General features: G+C 39.1%; 1 protein-coding gene across 2 annotated transcripts in view; it reads left to right on the top strand.

Moving 5' to 3' along the window:
* The first annotated feature begins 2302 nt into the window (after positions 1-2302).
* LOC136867400 (Bardet-Biedl syndrome 7 protein homolog) overlaps positions 2303-19640 on the top strand; it is a 65647-nt gene continuing 48309 nt past the window's right edge. For both annotated transcript variants that reach the window (XM_067144595.2, XM_067144594.2), the window contains exons 1-5: positions 2303-2649; positions 2755-2878; positions 6871-6985; positions 13598-13727; positions 13811-14007. In XM_067144595.2, coding sequence (XP_067000696.2) covers positions 2548-2649; positions 2755-2878; positions 6871-6985; positions 13598-13727; positions 13811-14007 — 668 coding nt within the window. In that variant the 5' untranslated portion in view covers positions 2303-2547. The remainder of the gene's footprint in view (positions 2650-2754; positions 2879-6870; positions 6986-13597; positions 13728-13810; positions 14008-19640) is intronic.

Below are 19640 nucleotides of genomic sequence, written 5' to 3'. Positions count from 1 at the left end.
ATCATCATCATCATCATCATCATTATCATCAACAATATCCCATTCCAGTCGTCCGGATGTGGTTATTCTGCAATTAGGGTTACATAATTATGATTAGCTATGACAATTGTTATAACCTGCGAGGTTATAACAATATTGTCAAATTGTTAGCGTAGCGCGATCTGTTATCTGGCTTGAGTCTGTTCAGCACCGCCGTCTCGATCCTCTTATACTGCCTGCTCTATGTCACTAGTTTAACACAGGAAGGCGCGACTACCAATAGTTCTCCAAATCGCCCTAAGAGTGCAGCAGTAGACGCACAATCTTCGCTGTCAGTGTGGGTGTAGCACTGTATTATTGGTGCATGAATGTGTGTGAAAACGTGAGTTATTTTGTACAATGAGTAAACGTGTCTGGTCACTTTCGTTCGTACAAGATGTATATTGAATAGAACTGTGAAATGAATTAATTATGTTATGTTTATAAATATTTCAAAAGTGATTTTAAGGTGTTGGTACTTGATTCTTTCCGTTCGTGCAAGGTATATTTTTCGTAGAACTGAAACTTCAGATTCTTTCCCCGAAATATTCAACTGTTGTATACTATTTTGCCAATCTCGGCAAGGTTGTTCGCAGCCTGAAAATATACGACTCCATGAAATACCGTCTAGAAGAGAATTGAGAGAAAAGCGGCTGTCGGCTTTATCTAGGCAAGGACCTAATGAAGGAAGTAATTGGATATCCTCAGATTACTCTCGCATCTGTGCCTTTACACCTTATTTCAGAATTTGATGGAGCCTCCGCGGCTCAGGCGGAAGACGCCGGCCTCTCACCGCTGGGTTCTGTGGTTCAAATCCCGGTCACTCCATGTGAGATTTGTGCTGGACAAAGCGGAGACGGGACAGGTTTTTCTCCGGATACTCCGATTTTCCCTGTCATATTTAATTCCAAAAACACACTCGAATATCATTTCACTTCATCTGTCACTCATTAATCATTGCCCCGGAGGGGTGCGACAGGCTTCGCCAGCCGGCACAATTCCTATCCTCCCTGCTAGATGGGGGCTTCATTCATTGCATTCCTGGCCCGGTCGAATGACTGAAAAAAGGCTGCGGATTTTTTTCCAGAAGGTGATTAAAGCCGTGGAGGATAGTGGATTCCTTGTGATAAACATTGTGACGGACAATCACAAAACGCCTTCATGTTTAGACATTTTGGACAACCTCAGATATCCAGACGACAATATTCCAATCAAACTAGAAACAGGAAATCAAATCCTAACTTGCGGGTACTAGGTTCGTGTTGTTGAAGAGAGGATGGAGTGTGACATTTGTGTCAGCAACATCTCACTGCCTAGAGCTTCGACACCTCTAAATGGAACTGATTACCGGTATGCATCAGGACAGAGGAGGAGTTTGATACCCAAAACCTAGTTTTGTTGCTCTGGTGAAGCATCTCCAGGAGTTCGTTTAAACTGATGTGCCCTATTGTCGAAGTCCTTCAAGCGTATGAGCGTAATACGAAGACTTGCGACGTCTTCCCTTTCAGAATACCGGGCGAGTTGGCCATGCGGTTAGGAGCGCGCAGCTATGAGCTTGCATCCGGGAGATAGTGGTTTCGAACTCCACGGTCGGCAAGCCCGAAGTTGGTTTTCCGTGGTTTCCCATTTTCACACCAGGCAAATTCTGGGCTGTACCTTAATTAATGCCACGGCCGCTTCCTTCCCATTCATAGGCCTTTCCTATCCCATCATCGCCATTAGATCCACTTGTATCCGTGCGACGTAAAACAAATATTTAAAAAAAACTTTCAGAATGTGTTTTGTTACAGTGTGAGGTCAAAGAACATCAGCAAAATGTTAGTGATATTATCCTAGCCAAGTTCGTAAGACCTCTATTATTTCATATTGCATTGGCAAGAACACAAAGAGTACGGTACCACTCCAAGCCTTCGTCCAGGAAAATCTTCAAATTGTGCATGAAGAGGCCAACTGCGACATCGTGCAGGTAATATTGCCGATATTTAATATTACTAATGTAATTTACAAGCTTCAGTGAACATATGACCATACTGCATAGTGTTTTGTAGGCTGTCGTCATTAGAATAAGTTTAGACCATTGTGCGTCCATGTCTGCCATCTAGCGGAGAAATTTTGTCGCAGCGTAGTCGCAAAAAGGCTCGCATAGAGCAGGCAGTATAGGAGGATCGAGACGGCGGTGCTGTTCAGTCTCCTGGTCTCCAAGTTCATACGATAGAGGTCACTACTCACGTCGCAAGCGTCGCGTTGCACGTGGTTATTTGTTTTGTTTTCATCGCCGCCCGTTGCTATAGCAACATGCATGCCTTTTATTGCTGTTCACCAAGTGGTATTTACTAACACACTTCCAGCGTACTTTCTCGTCTTTATAGTAACATGTTTTTCATTTTCTCGTGATACATAAAACAATAACACTCGAGAATTTTGCTTAAAATGTCCCTGTCAAGCAGTGCGGTAGAGGTTAACTGTGAAATAACCACAGTGCAATAGTAGTGATAGTTATAATTTTGAATTATTCCACTGATTTTTATTATGGATCTCGAATTATCACGAATTGATTATACGTTAGTGGGGCTAACTTCCCCGAAGACTATGAAGCTTCTTCCAAATCAAGGGCCAAAGATGATGCAAAGGGTAATATATGTGAATTCCCTTATTTATTGATATCCTTTGTTTATTAATGGGGAACTGATGATCATTTTTATCACTTTTTAAATATATTTTAATTATCTCTTTAAGGTCGCCGTTGCTGACAAAGATGGAGTACTCCAGGTTTTCTCTCTAAAGAAGGGAGAAATTCAGCTTGGTTTTAGAACCTCGCCTGGTCCTCCTGTATCTTGCTTGGAGCTGGGAGGAGCTTTTGGTAAGAATAATACTTGACAGAAATTGTAGACTTCATTCTGATGCAAACTTTCTTGATTTTACCATTGATCAGATATATGGTACCAGCACTGGTAAATATCTATTACAGAGGTTTCTTTTATCTTCCACCCAGCGGCAGCTCATGACAAAATTTTTAGGAGGTTCACAACAACACTTTTGTTTATGTCTCAAATGTATCAGTGTAGAACACAAATCAGTAGGCCTACAACATAACATACTTAAATCATTTCAGTAAAAGTTCCTTGTATGGTTCATTCTCCACTGATAATATGGTAAAATCTGTATAGCCGAGGATGCATTTTTCCAAGAATAATCTGTGAGTGTGCAACAAAACTAAAATTACTGTTACAACTACTACTACTACTACGTTCCGTGCCTTGATGGGGTACGGTGGGCCTCCTAAAGAGTGGCATCCTCCCTAATGCCAGGAGATGTGGTGCGGAGAAGGTGAGAGGGGTGGGGTGGCCAAAACCTATAGTGAAGCCTTAGTGAAGAGAATGAAAAACCATGGAAAGCCATTCTTAGGACAGCCAACAGTGGGACCAGGCCACCATTTCCCGAATGCAGATCTGAAAAGCCACGGTAAAGCCGCAGCTACTCAGCTTGGTGAAAGTAAAATTCACAGCAAATTTGTTACAATGCTGTACTGTAGTGAATATTAAAGCACTATTCTTGGTTTTATATAGCATGAAGTTCACCTAGGTATGACAAGCATACAAATTAATGCATACTGGTACCACCTTTACCGGTAGTCAAATTAATTTCACTAGAAATGATTCTCCACCTGCAACGTAAAGCAAACTCCTTCCTGCAATTATGAACAGCTGTTCAGAATTATCTACTAGCGAAATCTTCCGGCAGTGTAATGAAATGGTAACATCTGGGAGGCTGCGAGCAACAGTAGCAGGAGAGGTGACGGACCCTAGTGGTCAAATGTAATACTGTCTCTGATTTGAGGATGGTTGTAGACGGAAAGGCACAGACCTTACTGTGTTCCTTGGTTGTGGGAATTTCTGTGGATAAACCATAACGTCATCTGCATGCACATGCATGTAGTCTTCAGGCTTGTAGTGAAATCTCCGGTGTGCTCACTGGATTATCAGTCAAAACGAACAGTTGTCTGTGTAACGGAGCTTTGATATAAGTCAGATGCTTTCAATCAATTTAACTCAGATCAAAACAAAGGAAACAATTTTGACTTATCCATGAATGTGTGGATGTGCATTAAGAACCGGGTGTTCACATGCTAATGTGTTCCTGAGAGCCCACAGCCACTGTTTCCACCTTTTCATTTACAAGGTTAAGGAGTAACATTCTTTAAAGAAACAGCACTCTTTCTTTTGTCCTTATTAAATTTTAAGACTAATTACCTTGATGTTAAGCCTTTCAACATAAATGTCAATTATTAAAGTAAAAGAAAGAAACAAACAAACAAACAAGTGACAAATCAAGTCATACATAGAAATATAGGAACACTTAAAACACTTAGGCCCTTCGCCCACTGGTGCAACGCAACTGCGATCCGACTCAAAAGTACGTCACATGGGAGTCATTTCACTGTTGGACCCCTGTTAACTCTGCAGTTCTTGTCCACCCGCACGACTGCTACGCACGGTCCAATAACGGACCAACTATATTGCTACGCACTCATAGATCAACTCATCAACGACCAAGTCACAAACGACTGGCTTGTCGGTTGTGTGGCCCGACTCGAGTCAGACACTCTTGCTATTTTTCATAATTCATCACTAGTACAATTCAATTATATTATGTCAGATCATGATCAGGAGTTACGTATACAACTCATAGAAGTAGTGGAAAAGCCCCCTTGCTTATTCAACTATAGTTTGCCAGAATACTCAAACTAGAATGTTCATGAAAAGGCATGGAAAAATGTAGCCAAAGAAGTTGATACAAGTGGTAAGTACCTTATATAGCCTACATTAAATTGTAAGTGCAAGTGCTGCTATTGGGTGCTTTACCAAGCATTGTAAATTGGGTGTTTAATCATAAAGTATATCTATATACAATAAGAGTTTTGTCTGTACATTGCTAAGTATTCAGTAAGATTGGTATTTGCGTATTGGTGAAATGGTAGTTTAGGGGAAGGCCTAAAACTTATTTCTCAGATATCTATGTTATTAGTGGTTCTATCGATGAATATCAGTATCACGTAACAAAACATAACTTTCCAACCACAGTTTATTTATAAATTGAATATGATTTATCACCTCTATATACAAAAGAAACACACTATAATTTTTCAGTTTATTGAAGTCTTTTATGTCAGAAACAAAGCAGATCTATGGCATAGTTCCTAGTTAATTTATTAAATGAGGCAATTTGAGTAATATGATTAGAGTAATAACAGCAGATCCCAACTGCCATTGACTTTGTGGATGAGAGTATGACTGTACACCCCTATCTACCTTTCATATGCTGAAGTATCAAGGGAATTGGGATAAGTCAAAGCTCACGCATTCAACATTGAAAATTTCTCCATAGCCAGGCTAACACATAAGCTGAACGTGATAGAACTTTATGAATGAAAGGATGAACCCAAAATTCCCACCTTGTTTGATGTCTTTTCAAGTACCAGTACGCAATGACCATATTCCGATTGTGTACTGCACAGCTTGACATTCTGGAGAGGACTGACAAAGTGTTGATGTGACCGTTACAGGGGAGTTGGGTCAGTGGACGAAGAACATGCAACGCAACTCGCATACAACTGCCCAAAACAAGTTGGGTTTAAATTGGTTTGCATTGCACCGGTCGAGGAAGGGCCTTGATAGGCACAGTGGCAGGTTGGTGCAGGAAGAGGCAACCAAAGAACAGATTTGGGCCAACATGAAAACACAAAGGACAGTCTCCACATCTTTATATACTGCTGTTGTTGAAGCAGATAGGCTGTGTCCTCATCAGTCCCTGTTCTTCTACATCCATTTCTTCCCAGATCCCACGAGCTCATGTCTCCTTCCCAGCTTGATCAGGAGGGTGAGCTTCAGTGCTCGTGGAGGGGCCATCTCGACAGATCTTCAGTCTAGATGTGTGGAAATGTAAAATATAAAAAGAAAGGAAGATAAATACAGGAAAAGGGAAAAGGCAAAAAATGATAGATGTGAATCTGGTTGGTAAAATATTACAAACACAGGACAAACTCAAAAGGAGAAAAGGAACCCGCAGGTCATTATAATAATCATAATCATAATCATATGATAATTTCCCTGAGATTGATCTGTGTTGCTGCAAGGTAGGCCTAAAACAAATACAAAAGAAATATTATAAAATGACCTCAAGAAAGGAACAAACTAGTGATGAATTCATAGTTGTTTACCACCTGCATTCATCTTTATCTTAGTTGTCTCTTCCCTTTACTGAGCGAGTTGGCCATGCAGTTTGGGGAGCCCAGCTTTGAGCTTGCATTTCGGAGATAGTGAGATCGTAATATGCAAAACATTTATTTTTATAATCTGCTTTACGTTGCGCTGACACAGATAGGTCTTTATCACTTTTCCAGGTAACTGATTCCTGGTTGCCAGCGTTTCGCCCCAGTGTACTAAGTTGGGCAACCAGGAGTGAGTTAGCTGGAAAATCTATTATGTCCAATAACGAACCAACTATACTGCTATTATAAATTTACTCAGTCAGGACAAATATTTCACGATCCCTATGGGAATCAACATGTATATCAACAGATAGGTCTTGCGGCAACGAAAGGATAGGAAGGGCAATGGATCTAGAAGAACTGGGAGCCTATCTCTCAAGATGGCAATGTGTGTAGATGTGGAGTTAATCTTTGTCTTTGGTGTTTTCATATTTGTCCTTCTCTCTCCGTGTTGCTCCCTCTTCCAGCATGACCTGTTATTACTTTTATCATTTAAGAATGTTTCTTCTCTCTCTTTCTAGCTCTCTGTCATTGAATTATGAAAGTATTTTCACCATTTTTCCTCATTTAATATGTTCTTACAGGTACTGTTAAAGACAAGATCTTCATATCTGCTGAAAATGAAGTTCGAGCATATACCAAAAAAGGAAAATTATTTCTGGGGTTTGATACAAACCTCACTGAACCTATCAGATCAATGTAAGTCTTGACTTTTATCTTCGTTGCTTGGCTTCTTGGAGGTGATGGTGGAGATGGTTTGTCTGTGAGCAATCAGGTGGGGAGGGCCATATGAACAGTCTGATTCAAAGGGCAATAAAACAAAGAACTGTTTCATCATCATCACTATCATCATCATGTCTGGATCCATGGAATAATGATTAGCACACTGACCTTTGGTCCAAAAGGTCCCAGGTTCTATTCCCAGCTGGGTCAAGGATTTTAATCTTCATTACTTAATTCATCTGGTTCAAGGGCTGGGTGTTTGTGCCATCTTAGACATTAGAATTCATCTTAGATAGGGCCCCATCCTTGTAGATGTGCAGGTTGCTTCGACAACTTGCAGCACCAGACTTCTTTAAAGACCTTCTGTCATTAAAATGACAATTATCACCACAACAGTCCAATTGTCCTGAAACTGGTATTGTTTACATACCTGGCACTGCCTCATATTTCCAATATAAACGTGAATGATCCTTTCCTTCATGGTGTTACAGTTTCCTTTTGCTGATATACAATAATAAAGTTTTATTATGAATCCACCTGTTCAATAATTTATAATGTTATTACATTTAAAATAACTTCATTAGTTAAAAAGTTATATATGGGACATGTTTCGCTCCCTTATAGAGCATCATCAGCCAAATCTGAATCTCAAATAATTGTTATTTACGTAAATAAAGACTTAAGAACTATCAAAACATTTTTGACAAACTTAAAACTTATTCTATTAGAAAATCATAAAATATAAAATCTTTGTATACATGGCTTAATTACATGTGCTTAATAGGAAGATACATTAAAATTGTGGAAGAGAGAGTACTAAAATATAAAATAAATAATATATATATATATCATGTCCAAAATCCTAGAAAGGACCTAAATTTGAGGATTTTCTTAGCAATGAGATCTGGTAAAAAAGTTATTTATCCCTTGTGGATAAGAGTCTATAAAGATTCAAATTTATCGTCAATTTGATGATTGAACTTATAACAGGATAAATGTTGGTCTTCAAGAAATTTAAATGCTTGTTGTCATGTGACCTCGGCGAATGCTGTTCAAAAGATATGTTCTTAAAGATGTCAATGACCGTTCGTTGAACTAATGGATTTGATAAGGATGATTGAAAGGGACGTAAATCAATGTTTGTATTGAAAGCTGCTGCTTGGTTTATCTTGTTGAATGTCTGTAACAAGGAAAGGAATCTTGTAAGTAATCGGAATTTGTGTTGCTAGTTAAGAGTGTGCTTCTAGAAACTTTACTTACCCCTCCAATTGCTGTTTGTCGGTTTGGTGTTGTCCGAGGTTATGTGGTGACTGTCTGTTCTGTGTCTACTCCTTGTGTTGTACGAGTGAGGTGGTGGGGGTAAATTAAATAGATGTGAAATAGATGAATTCGTAAACCTACTGAAATTTGTATTAAACAAAAATTACTTCACATTTAATAAAAAGATTTACCATCAAACATGCCTAGCAATGGGAGACCCCACGTCGGGCATACTGGCAGACATATATATGGATCATTTGGAGCAAAACAAAATAAACACAAAAATAAATGGACTTTGCCTTTGGATCAGATATGTAGACGACACCTTTGTCATAATAGATAGCCAAAAAAATGATAGTGAAAAAATCCTAAGTTTCTTAAATAACATTGACCCAAATATAAAATTCACGAAAGAAGATGAAACTAACAACTCAATAAACTTCCTGGATATTAATGTAACACGAATAAGAGATAGTTTTGAATTTCAAATATTTAGAAAACCATCATACGCTCCTCTAACGATAAAAAATGATTTTCTTCACCCAAAACACATAAACAGGCGGCTTTTTACAGTTTAGTTTATAGAGCTTTCAAAATCCCCCTTTCAGAGAGTAACTTAAAAAAGGAACTCGATTTTATAAAAGATCTGGCCTCAGTTAATGGATATAAAATGAATATAGTCAATCGGATCATCAATAAAGTAAAACAAAAGTTAGTAACTAATCTTACTCCCGAAAAAACTAAGCAGTCCAAATTCGCAACATTTACATTCACCAATCCAGTCATTTTTCAAATAACTAATCCTATCAAAAAACGAGATGTGAATGTAGCATTCGAAACACAAAATACAAACAGAATTTTTTTTTTCAACCACAATAGTATAAATTCCAACAAGAACCCTTATCTAAGTTCTGGCATCTATAGATTAACATGTGTAGAATGTAAATGTTCATATGTTGGCCAAACTGGCCGTAACTTTCTCACAAGATACTTAGAACACGTTAATGCTACAAAGCACAACAAACATTCCGCGATGAGTGCTCACATGAGAGAGTCAGGCCACCAATTTACAACCATAGAGAAAGACCTAAAAATTATAAAGAAGATAGAAAAAGGTAAACTAATGACAGAATTAGAAAATATTTATATCCACTTAGACCAGTATTTCAATAAGGAAAAAAATTTAAATGACGAAATTGAAATAAGAAATCCGTTACACGAACAATTACCGAAACTCTTAAAGACGCTTAATCTAGAAAAAAGTAATTTTGCCAAAGTTTTCATTCCCAAAACAACTAATCCAACATTAAAGAACTCAACCCTCCCTGCGCTCCTACCAGATATTCCCCTTCCAAAACCACACCCACAAACATTTCTCCTCCTACCCCTACTCCCTCCCCTCAACCCCCACCACCTCACTCGTACAACACAAGGAGTAGACACAGAACAGACAGTCACCACATAACCTCGGACAACACCAAACCGACAAACAGCAATTGGAGGGGTAAGTGAAGTTTCTAGAAGCACACTCTTAACTAGCAACACAAATTCCGATTACTTACAAGATTCCTTTCCTTGTTACAGACATTCAACAAGATAAACCAAGCAGCAGCTTTCAATACAAACGTTGATTTACGTCCCTTTCAATCATCCTTATCAAATCCATTAGTTCAACGAACGGTCATTGACATCTTTAAGAACATATCTTTTGAACAGCATTCGCCGAGGTCACATGACAACAAGCATTTAAATTTCTTGAAGACCAACATTTATCCTGTTATAAGTTCAATCATCAAATTGACGATAAATTTGAATCTTTATAGACTCTTATCCATAAGGGATAAATAACTTTTTTACCAGATCTCATTGCTAAGAAAATCCTCAAATTTAGGTCCTAAGATTGATCTTCACGTCTTTCTAGGATTTTGGACATGATACATATATATATTATTTATTTTATATTTTAGTACTCTCTCTTCCACAATTTTAATGTATCTTCCTATTAAGCACATGTAATTAAGCCATGTATACAAAGATTTTATATTTTATGATTTTCTAATAGAATAAGTTTTAAGTTTGTCAAAAATGTTCTGATAGTTCTTAAGTCTTTATTTACGTAAATAACAATTATTTGAGATTCAGATTTGGCTGATGATGCTCTATAAGGGAGCGAAACATGTCCCATATATAACTTTTTAACTAATGAAGTTATTTTAAATGTAATAACATTATAATGTATTGAACAGGTGGATTCATAATAAAACTTTATTATTGTATATCAACAGATTTCAATACGGATAAAACATGAGATTAGTCACTTGCAAAGTTTCCTTTTGCGTCATGTGTATGAGCCTGGACCCAGATTGCCAAATTTTGGAGAAGGAAATTAAATTGAATATTTTTTAATGCTGTTGTATAAAGATTCTGTCAGTCCCTGGAAACGTCTTCTGCCTTTTCATGCTCAGAAATTGCAACACAAGGCGGATATATATGGGGATATTATACGGTGTTCAGAACAGATCCTGGTCCTAAGAAACATCATTGAACAGAGCATAGAACTCCAGAAACCAATTCTTCCTCTTCCGCAGCTTATCCCGCACTATGCAGGTTGCTGTCCTTAATGAGTCTCCTCCGTTTCTCTCTGTCCTGGGCTATTCCAATATTTAGATTTTGTATTGAATAGGTGGAAACCTTTACTGTGTTGTTTACTCATATGTTATTCTCAGTTCAATACGGACCAACAACATGAAATTTATAACCCTCTTTCACCAGTTCCAGTCACGTCTTCTTTTTGCACCCATGCTTCCTCTTCTCCTCACCATGTATGTGTTTTAGCCAACAGAGTCCAGAAGCCAATGGCAATCAAATTCATTGATTTAAAAAAGGCATTTTATTCGGTTCTTTGTGAACCGTTATGGAACATTGCAAGCTCTCAGCATTTTGTTAACACCTTCACAAACTTTATCTCAGTGGTGTATCTGGACTGAATCTGGCAAGACAGATTCTTCACCATCATTTTAGGTGTAAGACAAAGATTTCTTTTATTGCCCTTTATGTATTCTTTCTGCAGATTTTGTTAAGCAGAGAGAACAACTCTTCCTTTGGCATTCCTTGGGAAACAACTCTTTCAACATATTTAGATTTTGTAATAATAATAATAATAATAATAATAATAATAATAATAATAATAATAATAATAATAATAATAATAATGTTATTGGCTTTACGTCCCACTAACTACATTTTCAGTTTTCGGAGACGCTGAGGTGCCGGAATTTTGTCTCACAGGAGTTCTTTTACGTGGCAGTAAATCTACTGACACAAGGATGATGTATTTGAGCACTGGACTGAGCCAGGATTGAACCTGCCAAGTTGGGGTCAGAAGGCCAGCGCTTAAACCGTTAATGAGCCACTCAGCCTGACATTTAGATTTTGCAGACAGTATTGCACCACTTGATAACACAAAGATGTGTTTGCAGAAATGGCCACCAGCTTAGATGTTGATGCCAGAAATATTAGCATACATTTAAGTACAGGGAAAACAACAAAGTTCATGAAGTTAGTGGGACACGGTCTGTGGCCAGGTTATAGAACAAGTAGAATTTGTTGCCTGTCTTGGCAGTAATATTACCATAGAGGAAGTTGTCAGATTGGATTGGCAAGCTATATTCAGTTCATGTATACAATTTAGTTGATGACAGCTATTAGTACCACCAGAAAGACAGACCTCTTCAAGAGCATAGTCTTTCCAGCTGCAATATATACCTGTAAAACATGGAAATTCACACCTAAAGCTAAATGTCTATTGACAGCATTGTCTTCAGAAAATTCTTGGTGTGTCATACCTTGATCATGCTCTAACAGAGAAATGTTTCTAAGATCAGACTGGTAGAGTCTGTCGGCTGCTGTGATTAAGTTTTGATGCTACCCACTGGCCACATCCTATGTGTGCCGGAAAACTGGCGTTCGAAGATCGCAGCAAAGTGGACACATTTCGGGGGGAGGAGGAAATAAGACTGATCCTAAAGACTTTGTCAAACATTTAAAGATGATCTCAGAACAGTAAAATTTCTTCTAATCTAATAATGTTATTTGCTTTATGTCCCACTAACTACTTTTACAGTTTTCGGAGACACCATGGTGCCGGAATTTAATCCCGCAGGAGTTCTTTTACATGCCCGTAAATCTACCCACATGAGACTGACGTATTTAAGCACCTTCAAATACCACCAGACTGAGCCAGGATCGAACCTGCCATGTTGAGGTCAGAAGGCCAGCGCCTCAACCATCTGAGCCAGTAAAATTTCTTGGCATGATGCCAAAATGCTGCAGATGACAGACATCACTGAAAAATAATTGCTGCCCAGTGTACTTTACAAAGGGCCATATGATGATTATATAAATACTGTTATTCATATTAATGTATTTGCTTTTCATTGATAAGAAATAGTATTACTTTTTATGTTATAAAATAAATCCAATTATTATTATTATTATTATTATTATTATTATTATTATTATTATTATTATTATTATTATTATTATTATTATTATTATTGCACTTTTCACATATCTTATAGATAATTATCATTCTGAATACTGTACTATGAAACAGACTTATTCTGTGAAAACTTCATCCTGCATGTGGGGTCCAGAAGAATTTACCCACAGTTGTTGTAAGAGGCAACTAAAAGGGGGGCCAAAGGCTCTCCACATGGGAGCATTGGTTGGTGACCACGGTCCACCTAACTGAGTCTGGTATTGCTTCCACTTACTTGTGTCAGGCTCCTCACATTCTTCTTTCCTATCTGACCTCTCTTGTTATCTTCCGATCCTGACAGTATTAGGTTCGCAAGGCCTAGCGAGTCTTTCTTTCTCATGCCTTTTGATGGTAGTTACCTTTCTTTTACCAATATCTTCATTCTTCAGATTGTCAGACCTCTTCCTTTTTGTCTTCTGATAAGTGTTAACAGAAGATGCTGTTGCCCAGATGTACTTCCACTTAAAACAATAATCACCACCACCACCATCACCATCAATGGAAATTTCTATACTTTTCTAATTGTAGGTACCGTACTGTACTTTCAGTATTATTCTAAACATTTAGGACTTTATAATTTATTATTATTATTCATAAATTAAGTAAAAAACAAACTAACCCTTTTTCTTGTTAGTTACCTTTTATTACATGGGAGGCTGCAATGCCCAAGTGATATTAATAAACACTAATTCCATACATATTCTAAACTTTTAATTTTAACTACTTGAATGAATTCACTTTTTGTATTGTTCGTATGGAAGTTTCTCCCTTTTATTTTCATATGCTAGGCATGTGAGCGGTAGTAATCTACTAGTGTGTGGAAATCATGTTTACAACCAGTATCATGACTGCAAGGATGCCAATTCCTACCTGTGTGGTGACCAGATCAACGATGTCATGGCTCTCGTTGCTGAGAAGGTACTGTGAAGTTATGTTCAGTATAACAACTTGAAGATTAAACTTGTGATAGAGTTTATACTGCAATATGCTTTCATATTCAGACCAACAGGTTGACTCCTGTGCTGGCCTGTGAGGACCGAATGCTGAGGGTGTTAGACAGATCTCAAGTACTACACAATGTACAGTTGGATGCTGTTCCCACAGTTCTCCACTTAAATGGCAATGATGGAGGAGAAGGTGGTGATGAGTTAATGTATGGGACTGCTGACGGCCGAATTGGAGTCGTGCAAGTGAATAGGTAAGTCCTTTCCTTCCCTACCACCTACACTGGTCCAAAGTAATTGGATTTGTTTAGAATATATACATATATATATATATATATATGTATATATATATACATACACTGGCAGAAAAAAATATCCAAACACCAAGAATGGGTTGTGCTAGATTAAAGATCATTAGTAGGCATGTTTATACTTCTGAAAGATGACGTTGGTTCAGATTTCCTGCAAATCACATTAGCAGCAGTTGGCACCACAGTGACGCAATGAACTGTTCAAAATCGGTTACTTGAAGGAGAGCTCCAAGTCAGATGCTCTGCAGCGTGCATTCCACTTACTCCAAACCACTGCAATCTGCGACTTCACTGATGTCATTACAGGCTATAAATTTCATTTCTGTTCCATTTTGAAGTGCAGTTGTAAGAACTAGTCCCAAGACTAATGTAATATTATTTACTTGATATATTGTATTGAATTAATGGGGCTTATGGAAGAAAGAAAGTAGAACTGGCTGAGTCAGCAAAGAGGATACATCTGGATGTGCTAGGAGTAAGTGATATTCAGGTAAGGGGAGATAACGAGGAAGAGATAGGAGATTATAAAGTGTACTTGACGGGTGTTAGAAAGGGAAGGGCAGAGTCTGGGGTAGGGCTCTTTATCAGGAATACCATTGCACGCAATATAGTTTCTGTTAGGCACGTAAATGAGCGAATGATGTGGGTAGATTTGTCAGTTGGAGGAATTAGGACTAGAATTGTGTCCGTGTATTCACCATGTGAGGGTGCAGATGAGGATGAAGTTGACAAGTTTTATGAAGCATTGAGTGACATCGTGGTCAGGGTCAACAGCAAGGATAGAATAGTGCTAATGGGCGATTTCAATGCGAGAGTTAGGAATAGAACTGAAGGATACGAAAGGGTGATTGGTAAATGTGGGGAAGATATGGAAGCTAATGGGAATGGGAAGCATTTGCTGGACTTCTGTGCTAGTATGGGTTTAGCTGTTACGAATACATTCTTCAAGCATAAGGCTATTCACCGCTACACATGGGAGGCTAGGGGTACCAGATCCATAATAGACTATATCTTAACAGACTTCGAATTCAGGAAGTCTGTTAGGAATGTATGAGTTTTCCGCGGATTTTTCGATGATACAGACCACTATCTGATCTGTAGTGAACTAAGTATCTCTAGGCCTAGGGTAGAGAAAGTGAAATTGCCTGCAAACGAATAAAGGTACAAAATCTCCAAGACTAGGAAATTAGACAGAAGTACATGGATATGATTAGTGGGAAGTTTCAAACAGTAGACAGTAAGCAGGTTCAGGATATAGAAAGTGAATGGGTGGCATACAGGGATGCTGTAGTAGAAACAGCAAGGGAATGCCTAGGAACAACTGTGTGTAAAGATGGGAAAAGGCGAACATCATGGTGGAATGATGAAGTGAGAGAAGCCTGTAAACGTAAAAAGAAGGCTTATCAGAAATGGCTCCAAACAAGAGCAGAGGCAGACAGGGATTTGTACGTAGATGAAAGAAACAGAGCGAAACAAATAGTTGTTGAATCCAAAAAGAAGTCATGGGAAGATTTTGGTAACAACCTGGAAAGGCTAGGTCAAGCAGCAGGGAAACCTTTCTGGACAGTAATAAAGAATCTTAGGAAGGGAGGGAAAAAAGAAATGAACAGTTTTTTCAGTAATTCAGGTGAACTCATAATAGATCCCACAGAATCACCGGAGAGGTGCAGGGAATATTTTGAACATCTTCTCAATGTTAAAGGAAACCATCCTGGTGGTGTTGTGAACAGCCAAGCTCATGGGGAGGAGGAAAATGATGTTGGTGAAATTATGCTTGAGGAAGTGGAAAGGATGGTAAATAAACTCCATTGTCATAAGGCAGCAGGAATAGATGAAATTAGACCGTAAATGGTGAAGTATAGTGGGAAGGCAGGGATGAAATGGCTTCATAGAGTAGTAAAATTAGCATGGAGTGTTGGTGAGGTACCTTCAGATTGGACAAAAGCAGTAACTGCACCTATCTATAAGCAAGGGAACAGGAAGGATTGCAACAACTATCGAGGTATCTCATTGATTAGTCTACCAGGCAAAGTATTCACTGGCATTTTGGAAGGGAGGGTGCGATCAGTCGTTGAGAGGAAGTTGGATGAAAACCAGTGTAGTTTCAGACCACAGACAGGCTGTCAGGATCAGATTTTCAGTATGCGCCAGGTAATTGAAAAATGCTACAAGAGGAATAGGCAGTTGTGTTTATGTTTTGTAGATCTAGAGAAAGCATATGACAGGGTACCGAGGGAAAAGATGTTCGCCATACTGGGGGACTATGGAATTAAAGGTAGATTATTAAAATCAATCAAAGGCATTTATGTTGACAATCGGGCTTCAGTGAGAATCGATGGTAGAATGAGTTCTTGGTTCAGGGTACTTACAGGGGTTAGACAAGGCTGTAATCTTTCACCTTTGCTGTTCGTAGTTTACATGGATCATCTGCTGAAAGGTATAAAATGGCAGGGAGGGATTCAGTTAGGTGGAAATGTAGTAAACAGTCTGGCCTATGCTGACGACTTGGTCTTAATGGCAGATTGTGCCGAAAGCCTGCAGTCTAATATCTTGGAACTTGAAAATAGGTGCAATGAGTATGGTATGAAAATTAGCCTCTCGAAGACTAAATTGATGTCAGTAGGTAAAAAATTCAACGGAATTGAATGTCAGATTAGTGATACAAAGTTAGAACAAGTCGATAATTTCAAGTATTTAGGTTGTGTGTTCTCCCAGGATGGTAATATGGTAAGTGAGATTGAATCAAGGTGTCGTAAAGCTAATGCAGTGAGCTCGCAATTGCGATCAACAGTATTCTGTAAGAAGGAAGTCAGCTCCCAGACGAAACTATCTTTACATCGGTCTGTTTTCAGACCAACTTTGCTTTACGGGAGTGAAAGCTGGATGGACTCAGGATATCTTATTCATAAATTAGAAGTAACAGACATGAAAGTAGCAAGAATGATTGCTGGTACAAACAGGTGGGAACAATGGCAGGCGGGTACTCGGAATGAGGAGATAAAGGCTAATTTAGGAATGAACTCGATGGATGAAGCTGTACGCATAAACCGGCTTCGGTGGTGGAGTCATGTGAGGCGAATGGAGGAGGATAGGTTACCTAGGAGAATAATGGACTCTGCTATGGAGGGTAAGAGAAGTAGAGGTAGACCAAGACGACAATGGTTAGACTCGGTTTCTAACGATTTAAAGATAAGAGGTATAGAACTAAATGAGGCCACAACACTAGTTGCAAATCGAGGATTGTGGCGACGTTTAGTAAATTCACAGAGGCTTGCAGACTGAACGCTGAAAGGCATAACAGTCTACAATGATAATGTATGTTTGTATGTATGTATGTATGTATGTATGTATGTATGTATGTATGTATGTATGTATGTATGTATATTGTATTGAAAAGGTGGACCTCTTGTTAATTTATTTCTTATATTCCGTGGTGTCAAGCTAGAGCTCATTGGGGAATGGAGTGGAGGTCTCTTGTGTTTTGGGATGAAAGCCGATTCTGCCTTGGTGCCAGTGATGGCCATGTGTTGTTTAGGAGGAGGTCAGGTGAGCACCTGCATTCCACCTGTCTGTGGTGTCGACATACTAGACCTACACCGGGAGTTCTGGTCTGGGGAGCAATTTCCTATGACAGCAGGAGCACTCTCGTGGTTGTCCCATGCACGCTGATTGCAGATGTTTATCTCCGTCTGGTGATTCGACCTGTTGTGCTGCCATTCATGAACAGCATTCCCGGGCGTGTTTTTCAACAGGATAATGCACACCCCCATGTCTCTGTTGTAATCAAACATGCTCTACAGAGTGTCAACATGTAGCCTTGGCCTGCTTGATCCCCCGATCTGTCCCCAATCAAGCACGTATGGGACATCATTGGACGACAACTCCAAAGTCATTCAAAACTGGCATTTACCGACCCCGTATTAACCGACCAAGTGCAACGGGCATGGAACTCCATCCCACAAGCTGACATCCAGCACCTGTATGACACAATGCATGCACATTTCCATGCCTGCATTCAATAGTCAAGCGATTACACCGGTTATTAATGAACCAGCATGGCACATTTGTGATGGATTTTCTCATGCAGATATTAATCTGTAGTCTTGTACCTTTAATCAATTAAATATATTTCATCGACAAATATATTGCCAAAATTTCCATATTCTTGGATATTTTTTTCTGCCAGTGTGTGGAAAACATGTTCTGCTCTTAGGCAGATCTGCACACATCATCTCTCCATGCATTCCTGTCTTCAGCTGTTCTCTTAGTTTTTTGGTAGTTCCTTGTTCTCTTGACACTGTCCACCAACTGATATCTTCTACATCCTCTTCCACTCCTTCAATTTACTAATCTTTCTAAAGTGTCCATCAGCAAATCTTCTGTTCGCAGTCATTACCCAAGCCAGTTCCTTTTCCTTATGTATCGTATTTAATAGTTCCCTTTTTTCCTGCAGTTCTTTCCAGTACCTGCTCATTCCTTACCCTTTCTACCCACAATATCCATTCCATCTGTATAGACCAGGGCTTCTCATGGCGCATGCACTGTGCACGGTGCAAAAGACGAGTTCGCTTGGTTGACCAGAGTGCAGACCTCCACTCCTCGATTTGGAGCAATAGCGCTGTCTCTCTCTTTCCCCACGCCTGTCTCCCTCTTCCTCACTTTCTTTGTAGTGCTCCAAATCCGAGCTGAGGTGAGTCGAGTTGAGCCGAGCTTAGCCGAGTAGCCCAAAGACGAAGTGTTGGTCCAAGCCGAGTCGGACCGATGCACTGCACACAGGAACTCTACGCCGCTGTTGGCACGCATGAGATTTTGGGCGTTTGAGAGGCCCTGGTATAGACTTATATTCAGTAGCTAATGCAAGATCACCAGCACACAACTTCCATGATTCTGTTTCAGGAATGTCTGACATAAGTTATATAGATTAAACAGCAGAGGTACCAGAACTGAGCCCTGAGGTAGAGAGTTGACCTGTATCCTTGTTCTACCACTGTCATTCCCCAAACTTGAAAGTAATATTATGCTATTTACCAAAATTTTGAACAGAAATATAGAAGGTCTGGAGAAAAAAGGCCAAGATCCATGTACATATAAAATGTTCCCTGAACCTATTCCTACTTCTACTACTCTATGTTGCGCACAAGTCATGCACGGGATAATGTGGATAAGTTTGTAGATTAAACCTTATCTCCATGCAGTATCATATAGAGTGGTTAGATCCATTTGCTAAAGTTTTTAAGCTTCGTCTAAAACGTGCTTCAGTATGTGATGTCAAGGCAAGGACTTGATCAATGCAACTGCTCTGTGGTATGAAACTAGCTTGTTCTATGGGGATACACTGAAATACTTTGGAAGCAGTTCTGTTATAAAGAAGCCTTTCTAAATGTTTATACCATGCATTCAGCAGTGCTATTGGACAGTAATTTTGGCTTTTCTGGTTTCAAGATATGGATATTTGGATAAGGCACTTGGTTGTAACTCCTGCTCAAAGGATGCAGATCACAGACAGACTGATGGCTTAGTTAGGAAAGAACTCTTCTGTTCTAATGTTCATGTATGGGATGATTTTCAATATTTCT

The sequence above is a fragment of the Anabrus simplex genome, chromosome 3 (assembly GCF_040414725.1).
Source record: "Anabrus simplex isolate iqAnaSimp1 chromosome 3, ASM4041472v1, whole genome shotgun sequence".
Classification (NCBI taxonomy): Eukaryota; Metazoa; Arthropoda; class Insecta; order Orthoptera; family Tettigoniidae; genus Anabrus; species Anabrus simplex.
This window is presented reverse-complemented; position numbering and strand designations above follow the sequence as displayed.